We start from the raw sequence: 25,641 nt of genomic DNA, 5'->3' as shown, positions 1-25,641 counted from the left end.
TTTGGTTTTTCGAGACAGGGTTTCTCTGTAGCTTTGGAGCCTGTCCTGGAACTCCCTTTGTAGACCAGGCTGGCCTCGAACTCACAGAGATCCTCCTACCTCTGCCTCCCAAGTGCTGGGATTAAAGGCGTGCACCACCACCGCCCGGCCAGGCCGAGCTTTCTTAATTAATTGAAAGTCTCGTGTTGTTATTTGGGACTAGTGGCAGAAAAGAAAGTCCGACTACGGCCACCATGTTGTATAAGGCTAAAATCCCGGCCACCATGTTGTATAAGGCTAAAATCCCGTGGTAAAAGGTCTTATTGTCGAACACACTCAAAAACAGAAAGGCTGAGCCTGATGAATACCAGGCTGATGATAAGTGAGTAAAATAGGGCCTGAAAAACTCATAAAGGTCATTCTAGTACCCGAGGAATTTGAAAGTAAACTTGACCTACCACGACTAGCCCTCCCCATGCACATGTTGTCTGGAGTCAACACTTCTTGCTTGATGGCAAAGTAGTCTGTCTGCAAGGTGTCTGTCTGGAGAGGGTCCCGGAGGATGACAGAAGGGTAGTCGTTCTCATACTTGAGGGACAGAAGTTCCTCTGAGCTGATGGGATGCAGCGTCTGATAGGACTCTGTGATGAAGCTGGGCTCTGAGAACTCTGAGGGAGGAACACACTGAGCATGCTCGATACCATAGCCTAGAAAAGGAGAGTGTGTTCAGTTGGAGAGATTGATACCTAAAGGAAGCAATCCTTACTACCTATCAAGGCCCCACCATGTGATAGGAGTGGACTCCCTTGAAGAATAAAAGGAGAGTAAATCAGAAGAACTTGGTTTCGGCCTTGATCCATAACTTGCTATCTGCAGCCCCTGATAAGATACCTGCCTTTGGGGACTTAATTTACTTGTCTGTAAAATAAGGTTGATTAAGTCTTCCTGGGAGCACTGTGATGAGTAAGAGTAAATGAGACTCTGTGTGCACAATGTGTGCAACACTGGGGACACTCTTGATGGCTAGTGAGTGTAAGTGTTGTCACTGGAATAATTAAAAAGATAAGAGCGACATCACACCTGTTTAACACGGCCTTTGACGGCAGAGCCATCAGAGAAATCCAATGGTGTTCTTTTTCTCTGGCCACCTCAATGGTGTTCTAAGGTATCTTACATTAAAAAGGAGAAGGCTTTACTTTCTGTGCTAGAATGTGATGCTATATGGGCCATTCTTCCAGAGGGATTCCATATAAAACGCTGCCATCCTCAATAATAGACAAGGAAAGCATTTGGGACAAAATCCAATGCCTGACCCAGCCCTCTTCCAGGCCATTATAACACATGAGATTAAATAAGATCAAAATCTAACCAGGGTGCAGCCCTTTCCCATTGCAGGGACTTTGTAGACTGATTGACATGCATACAAGCTGAATGCTGGGACTCGGTGAAAAGTCATAAAATAAACAGCCAAAAGCAGAACATAATTAAGAAAATATTACTTTCTATAGACTTATGATTAAAGCACCTGAGACTGACTAAAACAGGGGCCTTTCCAAGTTCCCTCCCATAAAGAGCCAAGAAACAGAGGCGAGAGGAGAGTGGGAGACGGCACTTACTAATGAAGTAATCCGAGGTATAACGAGATTCTGGATAGGTAGGGTTGACGCCATTAACCTGATAGGGTTTCACGTCCTCTGTAAGAAACACATCAGGGAATAAAATAAAGATAACATGCAAGCAACACTTGGTCCATGAGGGTCTTAGACACACAAGAACCTCGATGACCTCAACCTTTTTCTTGAAAGAAAGAAAGAAAGAAAGAAAGAAAGAAAGAAAGAAAGAAAGAAAGAAAGAAAGAAAGAAATCTTCAAGCATATTAATGAAGTTGGTGTCTTAGTTGCCTGACTGGGGCGTTGTCTCAGGATAGGATCACAAAAGTATGGCTGAGTTTATCATTTCAGGGGCTATGAAATGAAACTTACAGTCTTGGAAGGAGACCCAGTGGGTAATGTCTAAGGGTTGGAAAAATTTGTGATGTCTTTGTGTTCCCATTCAGAGAGCTACATCTTCAGGCTCGTCTGGGGATGTCTCAAGGACTCTGATCAGTGCTTAACACTCAAACAGATAAATTAAAAACTACTTCAGAAACACATTCAGTCTCTGGGCAAGTAGATTTTTGTATCCTCCAGTTTTTGCAGATGTCTGAAAAATTTTTTTTCCTGTGCTTTTCTCATTGTTCTTGGAATTCAAATTCAGGCCCAGACAAGAAGCAGGACACTGGTAAGGCGACTCCACTCAGTGAACCACGGAGACTTACGTAAAGTAAGAGAAGCAACTTAACACCAACTTCCTTGGGACACAGAGAGGAACAGAGAAAAGGCACAGTGGAGAACTGTCATGGTGGGCTCAGGGTCCCCTGACTACTCTAGAATCAAATGCAATAGCTATTGACACTTTACAGAACCTGGCAGTATTTCACTGCCCAAAATAAAACAATCATAAAGGCAGACAACTGATACGGGGTTTTCCTCAGGTATCTGCTAACTTGCTAAGAGCAAAGGCTGATGGGAAAACAAGTTTATGCCTGTACTCAAAAAAAAAAAAAAAAAAAAAAAAGAAGTTCCCAGTTGAGATAAAATAATTAAACTCTGCCTGAGCAGCTTATCAGATTGAAACATCCCCTGCACCTTTGGCCTCCAGCTCTGCCCCAAGCCCCTATGCTCGCTGGCTGCTGTGCTGTCCTGAGCACAAACATTCTGACCAGCTCCTCAGCTCTATGGACCCATAGAAAGACAGTTTTACTGCCTCAGGATACCGGCTGGGATGACAGGACTTGCCTTCTCAAACGTACTCAGTTACGCCCCTACTTCAATTCCCTGACAGTCCTGCGCAGCGTAAACAGAGTCTACAGTCCAACCCTGTCTCAGAGACGGAAATTTCCTACAAGCCCACAGTATCACAGCAAGACCACAGGATGGGAAGTGAAACCTAAAAAGATTTAGAAGTGAGTAGGGTTTAAAGTGCTGGCCACTAACTGGGGGCGATTCCATGAGAAAAATCTATTTTGCCACACTTTGGAATCAAGGATAAGAATGTGTCAGGATCAGTGGTGGACTGAGCCCACCCAAAGCTGAGGCAGCTGGGACATTTCCTTCAGGCGCTCATTCGCATTCCGAGAAGCACTGTATTCACAGACTATGTTTGGTTTCATGGTCTGGTGCAACCTGCTGTTGTGTTCCAGAGCCAGCAGTTAAACCAGCTCTGTGAGGTGTCTGCCACAGCTTTCTTTTCCTCTTCTGAGCAGGCCACTCGTGTCAGTGCCTAGGGGTCAGCACCGGTGCACACTAAGGCTGCTGTCCCCGGGAGGAGCCACCAAGTCCTTGACTGTGTTCATCGGCTGATCATTTTCAACAAGAAGCTACGGAAAAGGAGTGCCCATCACACTTCTGTGTCCAGAGGACTGGGACTGGATCTCTCCTCCGCCCTGAGAGAAGGCTATACTCTTAAACAAAAGAAGGTATTATATGGAAAGAGCTGGATGCCCTGCCCCCAGTGGCTGTGCCTACAGCTTGGGCCTGGTGACCACAGGGAAAAAGGGTGGGCCTGGTTACAGAGGGTAGCAGGCTTCTAGGCTTACAGTCAGCTCCCGGGCACTGCTGACTGCTGGTAACTATAATTTATTTTAAGAAGAAATTCAGAAAAATAAGCGCAGAAACACCCAAGTTTGCCGCCTGCTGCTGTTTCTATACTCAGCCAGAGCTACGGGACATGAGTCACTTGGTCCAAAAAGGTTAGAAGAGGCCGGTAGAGGAGGCTGTGTCATGACAAGGTTGCAACACCGTGTCCTAATATAACCCCAGCTTTGGCTCCAAATGTAAAAGGTATTCCATACTACCATAATCCCAAGTCAGTGAGTGGCAAAGAAATCTGTCTTGCTAAGAAGGCTGGAGAAGCTGTGCTCTCCTGTACCAGGAGTAGACATCATAGATCAAGGGAGGATATATTAAAGTTACTGATGAAAAAAAACCATATTTTTTTTAAATACAAGTTTTTGGTTTGGGAACTATTTGTTGAAAAATAACTTGGATCGTATTTTTGCATACAAGAAACTAAAGAAGTTCAATCTTGCTAAAAATTAAAACATTAACTCCTAATGCACACACACAAAAAAATAAACCAGCAAGTATTGATCTTTTGTACTATGCTAGGCTCTGTATCAAAGACATCCCCACCGACCATCCATGCCAGGACTGAGCACCCACAGACAACGGCATGGGCATCCTGCTATTGGGCGAGTTTTTCCCCTACTCTTGGAGAAACGTCACACAACCTCCTCCTCCCTGTGTTCACACATTTACCTTTCTGCAGGATCTCTAGATGCTCCCACAGGATGTCCCCAACAAAGTCCGGAGCCAGCTCGAGGAAGCATTCTTTACCCAGGGCACACAATGCCGCTCCATTCATACAGAACTTCTGGAAGTCCACGCCTTTCAGGCTGAACTCATTCACAGCCCACATCACCCAATCCCGAACATGGGTTTCTGTCCACTGCCGGGGGTCTGAGAAGAGAGACCAAATGAGGACAGGGTAGGTCAGGCTGGGGAGCAGACAGTGAAGGGACCAAACAAGGCTGAGGATACCAGTTACCCTCAGACCTAGGGAACCAGCATCTTGTGATACTTTCCCATGCTTCTCCCCACACTCAATCTTGCCTCCCCTGTTTTGCCAGGTAGGAGGAGCTATGGTCAGTCAACAATAGTTTCCTGCTTTCACTCAGACCAAGATTCCCATTGATCTCCTCTCTCACCCTTATTTCCATTAAAAAATTTAAAAGCCCCAGATAAGGGAATGTGCCTTCTTGAAAAGCAGTAGTAGCAATGTAAAAGGTTTCCCACAAATGGCACTCTCAACTCTTCAATACACTGGAGGCTTTTATACTGGATTATTTTCATCTTAGCCACTTATTATTTTACAATAATCACCACAACCAATAATAGCAAGTCACTCAAGTGTCATTATTAGTGACTACACTAGACATATGCCCTGCAATGTCTGCACCTGCCACAGGCCCTACTTTGAATAGTAGTGATGACATATAAACTGTATATAATACTTAGGGATTGACAGAGTTGTATCTGTCAATATCACTAAAGGGGCTCAAATGATAGTGGGCTGCCGTGGCCACGTGACTGATGCTTGAATCCAAAAGCTAACTTCATGAGATGCTAAGATACCCACGGCTCAGAGGTTATTTTGCTCTATCTTCTGGGCCTCATAGAATGTTTGGGATTGTTTTCCACGCAGGTTTAGGGTAAAATTGGAAACAGAAGAAAAAATATACATATATACTCCAAAAATCTAAACCAAAGCCCCAGTCTGGCCATGCTGGAAATCTCTTATCCAGCAGAGGAAGAGGCATGATTTATACAGACAGTCTTCCTTCAACTTTCTTAACTACAACAACAAAAGCCTTCCTGCTCTTGACTGTCTAATAAATGTTCCTAGGTGAAGCTGATAATTCTTAGCTCACTTCTTTCTTACAGCTCCAGACCCTTTCCGTTCTCCATAAACCCAAAGGGCGAGCACACCTGCCAAAGTACATGGAAGCAAACAGAGCATAAACTTCAGCCCCCAGGATTTATCCACAGTAGCCCAGACTGACCCTACAACAAATGCTTCCAAACCTGCCTGCAACTTGGACTTGTTTGAGGAGCTGACAAATTAGAGCTATCTAGCATCTGTTAAGATTGCACTGGTCTAGGCTGGGGCCTAGCTGGAAGTTCTCAGAGGTCCAGAGAGTCTGATGTACAGACAGGTCGAGAAACACTGTCCTAAGACCAAGATGGTAATGACAAGCTGGGAAAGGGTGGATCCTCAGCCCATGTATCTCACAAATGTCTGCAATAGCAACTGCTGATTCCAGTGCTGCTACTCGAAGCCAGCCTAGCTGGGGGAGAGCAAGAGCCTTCCCTAACACTCTGGCCTGAGGGACCCCTTATCCTACTGTAAAAAGGATACCTTTGGGGATTCCCAGGCGCTGCTGCTCTTTTGTGAAGCCACTGAAAGTAGCTTTCAGTGCTTGGGACATCATTTCTTTGCTGCTCGGAGTTAACAGAGGGACATCTGCACATTCCATATCTGTAAGGAAAAACAAAAACAGCATATGAAACACAAAAACCACACAGGTAATTAACCACTCACAAAGAATGAGAGAGTGTGAATGAGCCAGAGAATGCAAGCTGAGAAAGAACTGTGTTAATGTCCTCATCACAGCAGGTAAAATTGAAGGGGTTTTCCACAATATGCTAGGCCCCTTTGAAAGAAAAAAAAAAAAAAACAACCCTGTGTCTTGCTTACAATGCTCTGTACCCTGGTGAACAAAATATGTTTATTCTTTCTTCTGATCTCTACCATCCATGGCCCCCATTTGTCCTTCTTATTCAATGAAACCATTTTTGCTACTACATATTTTCAGTTACCTATAAAAAGAAGAAACAATATTATTCATTCAACCAAGAATTACTTTGTGCTTGAAATATGCAAGGGACAGGAATAGCACAGAACAAAAAACAGCAGGGACCATAGAAGCAGCACTGCCCAAGACAGGTTCTTGCAGTGGATTCAGTTAAGAAAACCCTATAGGCACAAATGCTTAAATACAGTGTCAACATGGGCTTCATTGGAGAAGATGCACACTAGCCTAGAGCTGGAACTGCAGCAACTCCAGAGGATCAGGAGAAACTTGCCATGGGCAGAGAGATGGCTGATGTGAGAGCTGAGGGACTCTCCGAAACTAAGGAAGAAAAACACACTCTAGCTTAGCTGTTCTCAGAGTGTGGTACCCCAGGCAAGCATACTAGCCTGGCCTGGAAATGATGGGATACAAATTTTCAGTTCCCCTGAAGGCCTACTGGATCAGAGCCTATGTGTCTGCTTTTCAACACAAAGCCCAGTGCTGAGCACTAAGCTTAAGCAGCTCAGTCTTAGGCACAGCATAAAGGAAGGTCATGAGATAAGAAGTAACAAGAAGATGAAAGTAGAGGTTCTTTCACCTCCTTGGTTAGGTTTACACCAAGGTATTTTTATTAGGCTTCTGTGAATGGGATTATTTCCCTGATTTCCTCCTCTGTGCTTCTGTCACTGGTGTATAGAAAGACTACTGATTTTATTATTTTTTGTATGTTCATTTTGTATCCTGCCACTTTACTGAAAGCTAACTGTCTAGGCATTTTCCGTTTATGTACAGTACCCATGCCGCCCACAAACAGGGGCACTTTGACTTCTTTTCCTATGTGTATCCTTTTTGTTTCCATTTTTATGCTCTAACGAAACTGAGTCCTATACTAAACAGGAGTAGAGACAGGGCAGTAGAGACACACCTCGGTTGAGTGATAGAGAGAAATCAAGCTAAGACTGAGCTAGAAGCTTTCTCTCCTCCATCTAGTCCTCGTCATCCTAAAACATGCTATGGAGACTGCTGGAGAAAAGGCAGCCATTGCCTTACACAACTGGGAACTCTACAAACTACACGATCAAGATGTGCTCGCTTGTGCACCAGTGGCACTATTGCTATGGGGTAACCAACTGTTCTCCCTGGCTTTGAGGCCCTCTCCACAGGGCAGAATTCATGCCTGGATGGGAGGTCTTAGGCTACACAGGGTGAAAAGTGAATACGGTTGTTTAGCTAACCTGGCATAACATAAACTGCCCTCTAAATATTTATGCTTATACTCATCAACAAATGCTACTCCCATCCTTAATCAGAGAAGCCTGTTCTGAGTAAATGGTAATAAATGAAGAAACTCACAGCTACACGAGGTGCCAAGAATAAGTGACAGATAAATGCTCAGCCCTAAACAAGACATGTATCCCATCCCCTCTAAGGTATAGGGAGCAAAGTAGGAGAGGAGACAGAAATAATGTAAGATCTATATGACACAGAGAAGGGTTATAAAATATCATCTTCCGAGGAAGGCACAGGCATTGTAATCTCAAACACACAGCAGCTGTGCATGCCTGCACTGGGTCTTCACAAGAGTAAATTCCTCCACAGCCCAGCATGGATGAGAGAGAGGCCTAAGCAGCCCTACCCTTCAGCGTGAACTATTTGCTAATTGATAGATTCGGGCAGATAAGGAGTCGCTGTTTTAGTTGTGTACCCAGTGGTGACCCCACCAATGGGTGGCGGCCAGGCTCCCACGAACAGTTCCAAACCAAAGGTCACACAGATGGCCCTGGTTAAACTAACCGAGTCACAAAACAAAAGTAAAAGTCCTATCTAGGAAAGCGACTGTGGGGAGGATTTACAGGAATGGTAAGGAGATAAGAGGGAAGCAATCAAAATACACACGTACACAATTTTCAAAGAACAAACTTCATTTTTAAAATTAAAGAAAAAGAAAGAGAAATAAAACTTGTAACACTAGAAGAAGAAAAAAAGATGAGCGATTATTGAGTCAGAGTGATCAGGCGGGCAGCTGTTTGACATGAAGTTGAAGAGGTAAGTAGAGACCACGTTAAAGAACAGTCCACTTTATCCTATGGAAAACCCAAAGCTGCTGAAGTTTAACCAGAGGAACTCGCTACACTGTTAGTTTGTAAAGAGTGGTTTAGGTGCACAGGAATGGATGCAAGGGGGCTTGTGAAAAAGTGGAAGTATTGGTTCTGCTGAGAGATGACAGTGGCTTTGTCTAGGAAAGCAGCCATGCTGATAAGATAGGCAGGCAAGCCTGAGGTAGATCCAGGAAGTCCCAATTATGACCTCTGTAAGAGGGAAAGCACAGTGAGGTATCAAATCCTGCAGACCTGCCAGTGTCACCATTTGCCAGACCCATACAGTGCACAGGCACAGGGGCAACACAAAGCATCTTCTAAATGCATCTTGAGGCTATTTCTCCCCAAAGCTAAACCCTCTGGGCTTTTCCGTGACTTATGTGGTGACTACCTGCATTGCCAGGAGCTTCAGAAGCCTGAGCTATCAGTGTACAAACATGCAGAAACTGGGGTAACATGATCGAGTTCCTTCACTGGCTTGTTGGAGAAGTTCCTCGGAAGGAAGGAAGGAAGGAAGGAAGGAAGGAAGGAAGGAAGGAAGGAAGGAAGGAAGGAAGGAAGGAAGGAAGGCTCTGAATGTATGACCTTCAAGAAAAGGAGGTCAATATATTGCCTCTGAAAGACAAATTGAACAGAGGCAACACTGCATGACTGAGGACAGCTTTCAGCCATGCTACCAGAGAGCAACCAGTGCCCCGCCCTCCTAAGAAGAAAACGGTAGACAGCTACTCTCCCAGGCCCTGCCAGTTCCAGGGAGTATTTGAATAGCCAGAGCGTGCCTCCAGGAGGATTGACAAAATGATGGAAAATCCCAGATTTTGGAATAAAAACATAAAAGGCTCAGAGAAGGGATAGTCGTTGATTACACAACATCCAGCCCTTCAAACAATGAAATAATCATCACATGAGTCACTAAGAAGCACATCAATGTTCCCCGTTCGTCCTTATTTCACCAATCTCAGAACGGCTAAGTGGCATTGAGCGCCTCCCCTTTGGGGCACAGGTCAATTTTACTTCAGAGAAAGAGGCCCTTTAGTTAAGCAGGGAGCATGACTTCAGAGCTGGGAAAACTCCAACAACCTCGGATGCTAACACAAAGCTAAACACACTTCAATCAACGAATACTTGGTGAATTCAGTATTTCTCAATGTAATCAACTTTGTCCCCGTCATGTCCATCTGATATAAATTCAGGAACTTGAACTGTGTGGGTGTGTCTCTCTGTCTCTGTGCCCACCATTAGACTAAAAAGTCACGAAAAGGGCTTTACTGGTGGTGGAAATTGGCTGAGGCCACACGTGGGACATGCCGGCCAAGGCTAATAGAATAGGGCTACCATAAACTGAACCTAGAATGAATCTGGCGGGCTGGCGCCCATTATACTCTAAACATGAAAGCAGGGGCAATACGATGCCCTCATGAGAAGACAGCCAAGAGCAAGGACAACGGCAGAGAGCCTGAGGAGGAGGATTCCCTCAGGCTGCAGCCTCTTCTACGGCAGCGCTCTGGTAGTCTGCAAGGACCAGGAGTGTTAAGTGGATGGTTTTTATGCAGGTTCTGCATCCTGTTGGGGTAGCAAGCATGTCCATTCTCTCACTTGTTTTCTCTAACGGAAGTGTCTGGAACTACCTTGGCTTGTCCACCTCAGTACTCCCTCTGAAAGTCTAGCTCATATGCAACCACCTGGTCCTGTCCCTCTTGTAGTGAGATCCAGCCTCTGGGTCTCCTGGAAGATCACTCAAGTCAGCTAATCTAGGAGACACTTGCATTGGGATGTGAGCTCCTTCAGACAGCACTCTCGTGGTTCTTGGAACCAATTCTGGAAAGAGGAAAGTCAGAACTTTTCTGCATTTGTAAAACTCAAGATTTGGACTTAAAACAAACAAACAAACAAAACCAAAAAAAAAAAAGGGCCCTTTCTCTACACAGCCGTGAACAGCTGGCTGGGTTGTCTTTTCTGTGGTGTGGACTGATCAACAGCCAGGCATAGTGGTACAGGCCTTTAACATAGCACTTGGGAGGCAGAGGCGGGCAGATCTCTGGGAGTTCAAGGCCAGCCTGGTCTACAAAGTGAGTTCTAAGACAGCCAAGGGTGTTACACAGAGAAACCCTGTCTTGAAGGAGAAAAAGGAAATGAGATCAATAATTATGCTCAAAAGTGGATAGATTAAGCTTGTTACTTAAAGACCAGTGCAAAAGTTCCCTCAATATTATCTGTGATTGTGTAAACTATGGTAATTACTCGTATCAAAGATGAGGAGGAGGAGGAGGAGGCGGCAGATGGAGAACCTGCCATGGCTTAGGAAAGAAGACATTACTGTTCCTACATTTACTTCATTGCTATAACACTTTGCATTATACAGATACTCTCTAATCTTGGGAACGGCATCTGGACATTAATCAGTATCTCCAGGAACATTAACTAATTGTATTTCTTAGAAAAATACTGAGATTGCCTTTGTGGTAATAATTACAATATCTTAAAATCAAATAACACAGCTCTCAAAATGCAGAGACCCAGACTTGAAGAAAAAGTGTGCCAATCCTCTGGAGACTCTCAACACAATGCGCGGAAGCTAGAGTCATATGTTAAACCTCAGGACCCCACCTCTGCAATAACATAGGACTCACCCTACATTTCTGAGAAGACAACGGTAAAAACCCAGGTCAAGGTACACAATGTGAAGTAGGAGCAGGCAGGACAGCTCTCCTGGAATCTCCAGGCACACTGAGCCAGCAGCACTGGGAAGGCAGGGAAACACCAGCCTGAATTTCAGTGTGGCCTACCCCGACCACCCCATACCATTTCAAGGGAAATGGAAAATAAGAGCTTCTAGCCTGTTTGTGTCTCAGTTCAAGTTAAGGGCTGTTGGGTTTCCAAGAACCCTTCAAAGGTATCTTGTGTGTCTTCTACCATTCTTTGGAGTTCTCTAAAATATAACCGCTCATACCAATGTTACAAAGAACTTATTTGAGGTAGCTTTTACTTAGCAAGAGGTTCAAGGCTTAAGGGCCTTGTAAAACTACAAGTTCTTTCTCCTGCTGTTCTCAACAACTGATGTAGAAATGACCACAACATCTGGAATCCACCGGTAAGATAGTGAGCGACAGAGCCAAAGACAAGAATCCCAGATGAACATCCAATGTCGTGTGAATGCTACACCGGGAGAAGCTCTAGACTTGACAGGGATCTTAGGCCTGGGTTGGGTACTGCCATAAACTGAGCAGCCGGAGACAGAGGTGGGAAAGCTACCTCATAGCTTTTTAAGACTTTGTTCATACACCTTTCCACCATATCCCCATAGGGCGACAGTCCTGGGCAGGAGGTCCTGGGAAGTGCTTCAGGGTTCCCCTTCTACAAATGTGGAAAAGATGACACCAGAATGGCTTAGCATAGAGTCACAGAACAAGATGGACTAACTAGGGCCAGAAGACAGATTTCTACTCTTGAAAATCCAGGGTCTTCCTGCTCAGCTCCACTACCAAAGGGAACAGACTGCATAAATACAATCGAGAGATGAAAAAATTTCGAAGCAGTAAAAGACAAGATTTATTTTTGCTTAAAAATTAGATAAATGTGAGATATTTTAACAATTAAAACTATTCCAAGACTCTTCGTTTCATACAGATAACCCCAAAAGGAATTATGGAACCCTGTTTGCAGCATCTACTGCTCTTCTCCTTTCCTGGGACTAAGGGAAGCCTTCCTTCCTTCCATCCACATGAAGCAGACGGGCTAAACAGCAACCTGGCTAGTTTCTGTCTGTCTTCACCTCCGAGTTACCTTGATAGGTTGCTGTACATATGACATAGGACTAAGTAGTTACACAAAATTTGCTGAAATTTTTTCAGAGTAAGCAGAAACTCAGAAGAAACCATCTAGCTTACATGGAAAGGGAAGAAGCAAACAAACAAATGAAGGAATGCCCAAATGCAAAGATGGAGTTCTAAAAACAAGGGAAAAAAGAGAGCAGGAGACAGGCATATGGCTGACTTGCCGTTTTGATCAAAATCTGCAGACTCTGCTGTCACTTTCTCCATTAGGCAACTCACACTATGGAAGCCACTTACTAATTCACCTCTGAAAAGAGTTCTGTTAAGAGGCAGTCCCTGTATCACTGGGTTTTACAATTTTGATCTGATAATTTTCAGATGTAATAGTGTACTGAACCCTTATTTCATATCTCTGTCTCCCCCCCACACACACATGCAAATACACAATAAAGATAATCCAAGCAACAAGTCATTTCATCTTCTAATGTTCTATTGTCTTGAGGATTTGAGAAAATAAGTATTATAGAATAGAAACTTAAAGAGATAGATGAAGTCAAAGAAAATGGGGCTTGAAATTATCTTGCCTGGTACTTACACCAACCAGGTCTGCAGTTCATCTACTGGCCCACTTGAACCACAGAACTTCTGTTAAGGCAATATCATCATGATTGAGAAATTGGCACAGGGGAAGCAGAGATCTTCAGATCAGGATAGAAAGCCATCCTGAGACTCCCATGTCCGACATGGGAAGGACTAAAGTTATCATTTGTCTTCCTAATGGCTCATGGCCTTGTGAACTTTCAACTCTAACTAAGAGCACACCAAAAACGTTGATGTTCTGACAAACATCACAAGGGCAGTTTCAGAGAGACAAGTTTCCTAGAGCAAACCCCAGTGTTGGAGAATAACACAAGGAGAAAATGGCTGTGGCTAGAGGAGCTGAAAACTCCAGCTGCTGGAAGTTGCGATTGGCTTCTAAAAGGGCACACCCACTAAAGGGGCCAACCATCCCAGAAGAATGGGAATCTCAAAAACAGTGAGTACTGCCCTATCTCTTTCACAGACAGTAGAGGAGAAGCAGAGTCAAAGGGAGCGTGGCCTTCAGTTTTGCTCTTGGGTCCCCTAGCAGGCAGTAGAAACTAGGCAGACATGACTTCAATCCCAGGGGTAGGTGGGAGGCAGGAGTTCTTCTGGAGTCCCTGGCTCCAATTTCATTAATAAAGTGATGTGATGTAACGAAGGAATAACCAGGCATCAACCTGGGGGTCCCCACCGGGTCCACCCATTTCAGTCATGCAGTGTATCACTGTTCCAAACAACGGAACAGCATGAGAAACGGAATAGATTCCCATCAGGTAGAAAAACAAACAATCGGGCATGAGTCCTTCTCCTCTACCCCACCCTCCAGCAGGCACCAGCCAGTAAAAACTAATCCAAAGAAGGCAGCAAGAAGTGGCACAGAAAATCCCTAATTCACCCTCCAGTGACCTGGCCGTCCAAAAATGTGAGCCAGTCTCAGATTACAGCATCTCTCTGTGCCAATGCACACAGCCACCAGAGAACACACACCGGGGACACCGGGACACCGTGCCAACTCAAAGGTAGTTGCCTCTTCTCAGAGAAATGCTGGCCTAGGACAAAAGAGACGGTCTCCTAAAGGACAGCGGGTTCTCCAAGCTGCTCTGAGCCTGAGAAAGCAGTGTGCAGGGTCCACCAACCACAGTGAACATCTGTAGGAAGTGACCTCAGACTCCCCCCTCCTTCCCCTCACCCATCCCCTGCCCTATCCCCCAAAAGGAGTTTTAACACATTATTACCACTGAGGTCCTGAGGATCTGGTGAGTCACCAGGCTCACACATGGTTCCAATGAGCCCTTGACCATTACATGGTAGGGAAGCAGGAAAAACAAATGAAAGCGGTTGTAATTCGGCAGCGCCGGAGTTCAGACCTGCCAGACAAAAGGGATTGCAGGCATGTTCCCAAATGCGTTCAGGCACCTGACATGCAAAAGCTATTTTTAATCACTGGATTTATTTCTTTCCAAGCCCCTCCACCATCCTCCACCTCAGCACATGGATAGGAAGGCACAGCAGGACCCAAATCAATTCCAGGTGTTCAGGGAAACCCAGAAAGGCTCTTCCGTTCCAGGAGAGAAGCCAGAAAGGAGAACCGGCCCCTGAGTCCTGAGAATCGGTGCTCTGACTCTGTCCCTAGGACGGCTCAAGTCTCCCACCCAAAACACCCAAGGAGGAAACACATGGATGAAGATGCCCTGCTAGAAGGCCTTTGAAATATAAATCTTCTCTAGCAGCCCCAGCAAGCGAAGGCCCAAGAAATGGTCTCAAGATAGAGATCCGATTCTTCATTTTGTTCTCATTTTCACAGTTTCGTACACCTGGGAGGTTGAGAGATCCCTGAAACCTGCTGTCCTTCCAGGCACTGCAAAGAAAATCTCATACACTGCTTCTTGTCAAAAGTTGCGCCAGTTCAATTAAGACACCACACTCCGCTGAGCGTCTGTTATGTCCCACTAGACGCTGGCATTTCAAGTGCCTGTCCCACAACCGTCATGGCAGAGCACACCCCGGAGGCACAGCAAGCTCAGGAAAACCGCTTCCACTGAATCTCTCTCTCTCCACCCCAATGAAGGAACATTATTCATTCTGCACCCTGTAACCCAACTTGCAAGGGGGAAATCCTTTTGGTGGCCATCATCTAAAATATATTTGCCATGACAACACTTCACACCTACACAAATCCTGGGGATCTTTAGTTTTTAAAAGCTTCCCATGAGTGCCACGTTAGAATCAACAGGACACAAAGGAAATGTATAGTTCTGTACTCAACGTTCTTTCCTATATATGAAGATTTTCTGAAAGAGCGAGCAGTCTCTGCTTACACCAAACAAACCATACTAATCATTTATGGGTCTTTAATCCAGTGACTCTCCCATAGTTTAAAGCAATGTTTGGCGGGCAAGGGGTGTGGTTCAATGGCAGAAGGCATACAGCTAGCCCTGGATTCTAGTCCTACCACCCTATGGCAGAGCTCTGCACAAGCACCACCTGGACAGAATGTGGACGCCCTTAGAGGGTCACTCAGCCGTTTACAAGGTGGTCACATACTTCAGTGCATTTCCATCCTAGGTGGCTCTTTTCAGCTCTCGCCACACAATATGCCTGTGTGAGTTCATAGCGTCCCAGGACAGTGTGATCCCTTGGTCCTGATAAACACAGTGCCGGGCCATAGTCTCCGTTGGCATCCTAGGTAGATGTGTCCGCATCTGCACACAGCCATGCTGCACACTGATGACTCTTTCTCTGTCTTATGCCTTCTGGCTTGGCAGTGTGAGAACTGGAACTCAGGCATTGCACAAGCTAGGCAAGTCCTCTACCAGCCAGCCCCATCCCTTATACTTCCGATACTACTAGTCTAACCTGTAACTAAAATACTCATGACAGGGTCAGAAGGCTCTCAGTAATGGCATGACATCGAACAGCCCCTCTCAAAATGATGGAAACTATCTGACGTTCTACATCTTGTTATTATCCCAGCAAGGGGTACTACTTCTGGTGTGTTGCTTATGGATTACTGATGAGTCTCCGTGGCCTCGGCATCTCCCATCCCAAGAGGGTTATTTTAATCTCACACTGGCTTCCCACCTATTATTACCATCACTACTTTTTAAGCAGAATTTTACACTGCTGAAAGTGTTTTCCCGAATGTTTTAGTATTATTTCCTCCACTCCCCAGCTGAGGAAACTGAGGCTCACGAAGGCTACTTCAGTTATTTCACCACCGTGGCCAACAGGAAAGTGACGCAACCAGAAATTCAAGTCCAGATCTTTAGACACAAAGGTAGATATTTCCTCTCTCTGTCTATCTGTAAAAATACAAGCAAGGGAGACAGAAAAGACAGGCTTGCCACAGGATGTAGCGTGGACCTCAATCCCGGAGATAGCAGGCAGCAGCTATAACACGGGGCTCCAGGTGCCACTATGCCCCTACACCACTGTATAAACCCTCCCTTCCCTGGACTGACCTGTTCCCACTCCTGGCTCAGAACCTCAGTGGTACTTCACTGGAAGGTAAAATATGGAGAAAAGGGGCTGCCTGGACACCCCCACCCCCAGGAAAGTAAATCCAGGAGAGTAGAAATGAAACATTTTCTCCATGGGCAAAGGAAAAATCTGGGCAAACAAATGGAGCTAAGCCCGTTTATTTAGGCTGGAAGAGGTAAAGTTTTCCTGCACTTTTGAACTGTTCTCTCAAGGCCTGCCTCTCCCTCCCACGCAGGAAACAAACACAGAGCCAGTCCTCTTTCACGGAGTGTTCAGGGGCTCAAAGCTAACCGGGGAAGATGTTCTGAGAGAGAGGAGCTGGGGGGCTGCCTGGGCAAAGACAGCAGGAGAGGAGGAGACAGCAAGGAGGACCAAGCCAGAAGAGAGGCAGAAGGCCAAGTGGGAAGGGGCTCCAGAAATGCCTCAATTTACTCCAGCTGATGATGTTCAGAAAGGGACATTTTCCATGAAGCTTGAAAGGAAATTCTTTCCCCGTTTTCTTATTTATTTAGAGATTATATAAATACATCTTAAACCCCCTCCTCTCTAAAAAGAACAATTTTCCAGTGGAGGGGGAAAAAAGCCTTGTTTGAGATGAAAGCCAGTCTTCAAAATCCCTCAGAGGAAGCCGGCATGTCTTGGTGCTACAAAAAGAAAAACAAAGTAGACATTCTTCCTGTGTTCTGAAGCTTTTTTATGCAGATGTGTTTTTCTTTTAATAAATAAATCTGGACGGAGAAGAAAAATGCACATCTACAAACATTCACACAGTGCAACTGTCTGTATTCAAACCAGAAAAACCATGACCAAAAAAAAAATGAGTGTGCAAGTGTATTTTCTCAGTGGAGGAGACAGAGACGCTTAACGTGGCGCCCTGAGCCCAGACATCTGAGAACTATGTGTCTCAGACTGACAAGAGAGTGACAGTCAAGGGAAAGGCAGAACCTGGGCAAAAATCAGCATTCTGCTCTGCCTAACAATCTTCTGGCCAAAGATACTCAGTGGTGCCCTACTTGGTGAGCCTTTCAATTTCACTAATAAGCTATGATGGTTATGAAAGAGGAATCATACCCATTTTGTTAAAAATGCCTGCTTAGGAGTTGTGGCCTTCAGACCCAGTTCTAATTGTTGAAGCCTTGTAGTAGTGGTTGTTCAGCTTTTATCCTTCCCCATTGCTAAGCCCTCTGTCCAGGTTTTCAAACCCCCTACAAGCATTCACAGTGCCCTCTCGCTTCACCTAAGAGCAACACTGCAAAGCCTGCACTCCTGTGTCCCTCAAGAGCACCATAAACCTCCACAGAGAATACCCTACTTTTTATGGTAAAATGAGACCAATGAGATGATCATCGAAAATCAAGAACACTGGCAACTATCCTGCCACAGCCAAACTCTACCGCCAGCTCCATGTGAACTCATAGGGCGTCAATCCCACACCTAGCGCCTGCATTTATTGGCTTCAAAACAGGACTTCACATTGATCTACAGCAAACTGCACTGTTTTGATCCATACTTCTCCATGTAAAAACAAAAATCTTTATAGCAAGAATCTGCACACATCCTATTAGCTATCTATCCCAGCCTTTGCACCATCTGCGACTTACTAAGAATGCTTTCTGCATCTTGCTCTATTCTAAGCCCCTGATGATATCAAAAAAAAAAAAAAGAATGGAAAAAATCGAAAAGGCAATGGCCAAGTACTGAGCGCTATAATGCAAGACCACAGACTATGTATTACTCTGACACAGGCACATTAATCAAACCCTGTGGGGACAGGTGTTCAACCCCTTACAAATCCTCCCGATTCCACTATCAACACATCCACATATCTTTGTCTCCACCACAAATACACCAAGGAAAGACTCAGACAAAAGCATTGCTGCTGTCAAAATAGGAGGCTTAGGGTTCAGCTGATCTACACCATAGGTTGATTCTCCTCCAGCACCCAACAAGTGCAAATGAAAAACCCAGGCTGAAATTCAGACTTCTGCACACCAAGAGAAAGAGGTGGGGGCAGGAGCAATGGCAGGGGAGGGGCAGTGGGTCGGCTTCAGCACCAGAAACAATGGGCAGTCAGAGAACAATGGCTACAGACAAAGTCTTGGTCTATTTATATCTGCCCCTGTGAGTCCCAGACAGGAGGAACTGGAAGTCTGCCCTGTATGCATAGCTCCAACTGGACCAGAGCTGGGAGGAAGATGAGGTCACCATGAAAGCGGCCTGCTGAGGAATGAGCTATTCTTTTGCTCACACTGTTCCTTCTCAATCTATTAGGTCTCTAGCCAAGTGGAGAGCGTGCTTGCCCTCTTTAGTCCCCTTTGAGATGGGCAGACCCGAAAGGCAATTAAGGCCTCTGTCTACACAGCTCAAGAAGGGAGGGATGCCAAGGACAAATCAAGCAGCCCATAGAGGTCAAAGCTAGGGCTCCTGAGACAACAGTCTTATCAGGTGGTCTTATCAGGTTTGTTCACGGCACCACGAGGCCTTGACACTACAAAAGCGCTTTTCTATGGGGACGTTGCCCAGCTCACTTCTTTGGAGCTGAACAAAGGGACCAACAGACAAGACTGAGAGTATCTCAAGGCTAGAACACCTAATGTGTTCTATCTGGGTCAGCCCAGCACCACTGACAAGAGGCCAAAGAGGCCAAGGGCTGAACCATGCAGAGGCAAATAAAGTAAAGATCTTTCATTTCCTTTTATCGCTTTGTCTTCATTCATCTTTTGTTCTAACATGACTTCATATTGTGATAATCAATTTTAATCCCACCCTACTGAGTTTCTGGGATTCTTATTCTTCCCACCAGCTTACTAAAATGGCTCCCAGTGGTCTGGTTAGCTTGTAATAGACAACAACCTGAAAATGCACACAGCCTCCGAATCAAAGAAAGCTGTAAGGAAAGAGCGCCCATCCCCCACCCCCAGTGAGTCCCTGTGAGCTGTTACCCTGTTACCCTTGCCTACCTACAGCGTACATGTCGCCTGTATCTTTGAGGACTAACAAGCAACCTATAGTCAGCAACCATGCCCACTGGGTTCAGTCCTACAAATCCTAAGCACAGAGCTAGATTTTTCCAAAAGGCAAGAAATTTGGGGACCAATGCAGATCCCCTATGAGGCAATAATCAGGTTTCCACTCCTGCCTCTGAGTCTCCAGTAGTGACTTCCTTCCTTGCTCCGGGAAAACCAGCACATAGACAAGCTAAAGGAAGTCGAAGTAAGGCAATTCTCCTCCTTTTCATTTAAACACCTCAGAATGTGAAAGAGAGACTCCCCCAGGGTTGAGAAGGAACTGGTGGTGAGCACCTAAGTGTCTTATAATTTTAGAGCTTAGGCACAGAGCTGACAAGGTACGGCATTGCTGGAGCCAACAGACCCAGAGGATAGCTTAAGGCTCTACTGTGTTTTTTCCCCAGTCCCTTCACTCCCAAGTCCATCTCAGGGCACCCGGAAGGCACACTAATAAACCTGAGCTGCCAAGATAACTGAGATACCATGTACGGGGCCACAACTAGCAAGCAATCTAGTCGCTCGGTACAGATGGTAAAGACAAAACTCAGATGAAGATCACCTTAAAATACACCAGACAGCAGCCACTGAAGTGCGGTGTGGAACATGTGATCTGATTCCATATTTCATTCAAACCCTGCTTCCTTCATTTCTCTCCGCCCATTTTCCCTGCAGGCAAAACACCCGCTTCTTTCCAAAGGCCCTGCTGACTCATCCCAGTGTAATTTCAAAGGAGCCACATGGGAGCCACATGGTGGGAGTGGGGAGAAGGCTGAGAAACTCGCATTCATAATGTTCAGACCTGAAGCGAGGCTGACGGAGAAGACGCGAAAATTCCCATCCATTGTTCGCATGGGAAGACATGAGACAGCCCTCCTCGGGGCCTATCAGCCTTCAAAATTCCCTGCACGCCAGCAAAACACGCCAGCAACCAGAGGCCTTGCCCCACACTGGAACATCTGGAGTTTACAGCCTCAGGCTTTGTATGTTCAACAATTCACAGACTAAAGGCCCTCCTCGGTCCTGTAAACCCCAATGCATGTCTCTAATGAACCAGACCCCTAGGACTTCAGGCATTAAAGGAATCATTTGAGAGTCAGTCCCTGCTAAAGTCTCCTGAGCTGCTAAGGAGTTAAAGACCCAGAAATACACTTTGAAGAGAGGATAGTTACTCTCCTTGTACCATTAGGTTCCAGCTAACCCTGTCATCTGACCTCCACGGTCGGTGCAGAGCTACCTAATCTATAATTTGGGCCCGCGTACCTCTTCAGCTTTGGCTGAAGAGTCACCCCATGCAGGCTGCCCGAGCTTTTTACCCCTCTCTGGTCTTGTTCTTCTATATGCCCTCGCTCTGGCTACGCAAAGCCTCATCTGCAGCCAAGACGCAGAAAAGAATTTACAGAATTTGCTATAAAACCTTAACGACTCCAGTGCTCCCGCCTGGCAACCAGACATAATCAGAAGATGAATGGAAGGGAAGTTGCCAGTGGAGGAGGAGCTGCAGGGCTGTGTCACTGGCCAAGGGTCCCACGCTACTCCTGGAAGAACTAGAAGGACCTTCAGATGTCATCTACCTCCAATTCTTTCTTTTCCTAATGCGGAAAGGAAGTCCAGGGGGCAACCCACACTTGACTTAGTCACATGGTTACTAATCCGAGACCTTCTGACTCCCTGCCCAGTAGTTTTCCCATCTATACCACCCCTGTTTACTCATTGCCATAAACTGGGAGAAGAGGGTCCTCCACGCCTGTCCCACCACCAAGTCCTGGAGCATCACTTTGGATTAGCATCATTCCTCCCCCTGTTCTTCAGAATCCCCAAGAGACAACTATCAACATGCCAACATGTATGTGAAGGGTGCTGTGGAGCCCTGTGCGACCTGCTGCCACTATAGCTCACAAGCGTTGAGCGACAACCATAAAACTATAGATATTTCCCCCAAGAGAAAGGTTCCTATATCAGTGATTATTAAAGAAGCAGTCTTTGGTGGTATGACACTAGAACGTGCCCCAGCTCTGAAAACCAGGGGTGCCATTCTTCTCAAAGCAGAGGCAGTGAAAACATCAGTTAATGTCTGATCTACAGATCTGCATCTAAAAACCACTGGAAGGAGAACCAAGAGTCACTGTGCCATTTGAAGCCTCTCCAACATTTCCATTTCAGTTCTTCTGAGGAGCCCAACAGAGTAACCAAGATACAGAGAAGGTGAAGGAGATACAGCACTACCCAAGACCCAAAGTCAGAGCTCAGGCTTATGAAGTAAATCTCATCTAATGAAGGAAACTGCCTGCCTCTGCCCAGAGGGACTGAGGCCTTGGAGCAATCCTAGTACCTCTCCTCCTAAAAGCAGACACATTCAGAGTATTGGACCTGCAGCTTTAAGGAATGGTATGTCTCTCCTAGTTAACACTTTGAGCTACGCAGGCTTCTTCCTTCTGGGTCTCTCATAACAGCCCTACGCACCCAGATTTCACATACTGACAATCACGCTGCTGCCTCAAAGTCTTGCCCACACAGGCCCACAGCAGACAGCTATGGGCGCCTCTGACCCAGCCGCCAGGCAGACCCAATCTTCAGATCAATGGGCCAGACAGACCAGTAGTTGGAGATCAGAGAGGAACTGATCGCTGATAAGAAGGCAGCAGCTGAAGCCACTCTCCCCATCTGCCTGGTCAGGTGGGAAAGAGAGGCCTGGATGCACTACCCTCATCCGATGCTAATGACTGGCTCTGCCTCATCAGGAAGCCATTAGGAAATTGCAGCCACCACAGCCCAAGCTCCCTGGGCCTGTGTCTGTATGCAGCTGGTGAAAGTGCTCATTACCCATTGCCTCCACCCTACAGTACCGGGCTTTACTCTACAGAGAAGCCTAAGCAAGGGGCCGGCAGAGTAGAGCAGCCCTTGAGTGCTGGGGAGAGGCAATTGGAAAGTAGGTCCCTGGGGATCAGAAGATGGAGAACTCCATCAAGTGTGTACTTTGAAAATTCCTTGGGAACCTGTCCCTACTGATGACATGCCTTTATTCCATGGGTGTCCACTGTAGGCTGTGGGTGTGCACGAAGTTTGTCTGGAACACCAAAGTTATTTTGAAATGAGGCACTTGTGATAATTACACAACTCTGTGAATGTAGTAAAAGCCACTGAACTTCTGCTATATGAATTCTATCAGAAGAGATAAAAGACCGTTACTGACTCAGAGGGCAATGGGAGTACCTTGAAAAATGACAGCCTAGACCCTGCACTAACAAGTGACCCTTCTGGTGAGACAAAAACCATGCTGGTAAATATGCAAACAGCAATGCATGCTCCCAACTGCACAGATGCCAAGACTTTGCAGAGAGACCAATGTGGCTGGATTCCAGAAGCTCTGGGAAGGGAGATAAGGAGGAGCCTGCAGACATCCTGGGATGGGAGGGAACCAAGGTGACAAGTATGATGCCAATTATGGTGAAGGAAGACCAAGAGAGGCTGGGACCTCCCACACCCACCTCTGACACATGGAAATGCTTCAGATGGCAGCTAGACTGTGTGTGCGTCCCTGAGACACTGTGGGAGAAGCTGGACAAGGGCCATTTCCAGAACAGACACCTGGTGTCTGTGACTTCTGGGAACACTTATGTAGAGGCCCCAGACTCTGGGGGGTAGAAACTCTTGAGTCCCTAGTCCAGTGGTTCTCAACTTGTAGGTCACAACACTTTTGGCAAACCTCTATCTCCAAAAATAATTACATTACGATTGGTACCAGTAACAAACTTATAATTATGAATTAGTAACAGAATAATTTTATTTAATACATACATGAGGAACTGTATGTATTAAAGGGACACGGCATTAGGACTGTTGAGAGCCACTACACCAATCCCAAGCCACGCCCAGAAGAGGCTTCCCCTGCCCTCACTTAAAAATCCTCAGAAGAAAATGCACCTTATACTCTGGTCCCCGCCTGTGGCTGAAGGTTTCTCTCCCAACCCCAAGGAGGTAACAGAAGAAGGGCAGATAAGATGGGACCCTCGGGAAAAAAGACATCTGCAGGGCACAGCATCCCAGATTGGGAACTGAAGAAGGCCCAGTCACAACACGGTAACAGCAAGAGCATCTGAGGCAACTTTCTAGCTGGCTAATAAGTTCTGTCCCCTGGAATGTCCCAGCACAACACTGACTGGTTCCCTGGCCCTTGCTCAAATGGCACGGGCAGCACCCTTGATGAGTAAAGCAGGGAACAGAGACCAGAGACAGGAGACAAAAGAGAAAAGGAGACCTGAGGGGCAGGAATCAAGAGGGCAAGGAAGGACTCTGCAGTTCAGGGAACATATGAGATAAAATTCAGAGGAGGGAGAGAACGTGCTTAAGAAATAATTCTCCAAGCCTTACACACCCACCAGTTGGGATAGGGCCCCGACTTGGCAACAGGCTCATTGCTCTTTATAATATACTGAATTAGTCACTGGATTAGCAAGCACATTTACACACACCGGCACACAGCTGTTTAAAGGCACACGATCCCCTTTCCTTGGTGCCAGAGTCTAGCTGTAAATCATCTGGGGTAACCATCAACTGTGAAGCCCAGAGATGCATGGGTTGTAGGGAAAATCTGGATGAACCGGGACAGTCAAGCAGGTGCCTGTTCATGAACAGGATGAAGAACCCTGAGGAAAGACAGACAGTGGGAGGCTTCTGTGTCCTGAAAGTTTGCCTACACCTTCACTTGTGCACCTATGATGAGGGACAGCCTGGCTCAGCAAGTGACCCTAACCTTTACTTGCTAAGCTGGGGCAGCTGGTAGTAGTTTTCCTCCTTAAGTCTCATGGTCTAGGCCACCTCCCAAAAAAAGACAAGCGTTCTGGGGGCAAAGATACCGAAAACTATTGGAGCTTTGATAATAAGCATCCTACGAAGCCTCCTTGTTGAAGTTGGAAGGACTGTGTCTGAAAATAGTGATTTGCAGTTGGAAACCTGGCCAAAGCCTGAACTCAGATATGGTAAGTATGTGAAGAGAGAGAGAGACTGGAAAATAATGAGCCACAGGACCGCTCTGGCTCACTTGGTTAAAGGGGTGTCAAGTGGAAAATTTTCTGTAACCAGGTTAACAGCAACCGCAGTTTTAACAACCACCGAAGTAAGAACGGTGTCAGCAGCAAAGGAGGACTGGGGCAGAACCCGGTGGGCTAAGACAATGGTGACACCATTTCCTGAGACCCCGTGGTGTGGTTCGAAGGAAGGGAAAAGGATTATAGAGGAATTATCTCTAATCCTTTCCATCACCGTGGAAGGGCTTTATCACCACCTTCCTATGTGGATCCAGAAAAGCACGCTTAGAGAAGCTAAGTCATTTGCCTTAGGACAAGTCTGGGAGTGACAATCCAGAAATCAAAGCAGGGCCATCTCAGGTGCCTTTACTGAGGAATATGCTTGACCCAAGGGCAGAGATCACTTTGTACTGGAAACCTAACTATGAGCCTTTCCTTTTGATTAGTTCTCATCTGTCAATCAAGAAAGGAGAATGCTCTGTAACAGACGATTATGCTAAGCAACCCACGGCACAACTAAATCCTCCTGACAAACTTAAGAACCCAGCACTAATGACTAAATGAGATGAATCACATTTAGATTCTGTTGGAACAGGAATCGGGGGGAGCTCCGCAAACACTTTGAGTGGCCTACGTAGGAGGAGACAAGTGTGCACCCTGTGCCAGCCTTTGCTAGCCCAAATTCTAACTCCTTGGAATGGGTCGAGTGGTAATTACACTGGAAATATTACTTTCCTACAAGGCATGGCAGCTGGGAGCAACCAGAGCCTTGCTTCATCTTTGCTCAGGTACCGAATGAGTCATGCCAGCAGGCAGTGCCCGCCGACCAGAGAGTCCTGTGAAGCCAAAGCAACTCACCAAGGCTCCCTGAAACTCTTATTTTGTCCAATAAAGGCCCCAAAGTCAGTGGAGTCTAAGTTATCCTATGAGGCCACCCACTGCAGAAGACTGTGGGTAAGGGCAAAAGAACTGTCACAGGTCCCCTAAGAGACGCCTTATTGAAGTGTCCTTTTTAAAAAGAGAGTCGGCAAAGGACTCCGCCCCCTGCTGCTCCGCCTCCTGCTTTAAAGAGGTTAGCCTGGGTCCAGAAGGCAGATGTTGATTTATTCCATGTGCCTGTTTATTTTTCTACAAACATTCCTGCTGCATCAAGTGGCCTCCAGGCCTAAACTTCTGTCCCCTCCCTGGAAAGTTCTCAGGCATGGCAGAGCTCTCACATCATCCCTCCCCCCCCCCCCCCCC

General features: G+C 46.2%; 1 protein-coding gene across 2 annotated transcripts in view; it reads right to left on the bottom strand.

The window, feature by feature from the left end:
* The window catches only part of Ets1 (ETS proto-oncogene 1, transcription factor), a 122,324-nt gene that overhangs the window by 25,723 nt on the left and 70,960 nt on the right, over positions 1-25,641 (bottom strand). For both annotated transcript variants that reach the window (XM_026779409.1, XM_005347008.2), the window contains 4 exons: positions 5,998-6,117; positions 4,338-4,538; positions 1,596-1,673; positions 438-686 (listed from right to left, as the gene is read on the bottom strand). In XM_026779409.1, the coding sequence (XP_026635210.1) occupies positions 438-686; positions 1,596-1,673; positions 4,338-4,538; positions 5,998-6,117 (648 nt within the window). The remainder of the gene's footprint in view (positions 1-437; positions 687-1,595; positions 1,674-4,337; positions 4,539-5,997; positions 6,118-25,641) is intronic.

This window comes from Microtus ochrogaster, chromosome 5, assembly GCF_000317375.1.
Source record: "Microtus ochrogaster isolate Prairie Vole_2 chromosome 5, MicOch1.0, whole genome shotgun sequence".
Classification (NCBI taxonomy): Eukaryota; Metazoa; Chordata; class Mammalia; order Rodentia; family Cricetidae; genus Microtus; species Microtus ochrogaster.
Note: the sequence above shows the minus strand (reverse complement) of the source record. Positions and strands in the feature narration are given on the sequence as shown.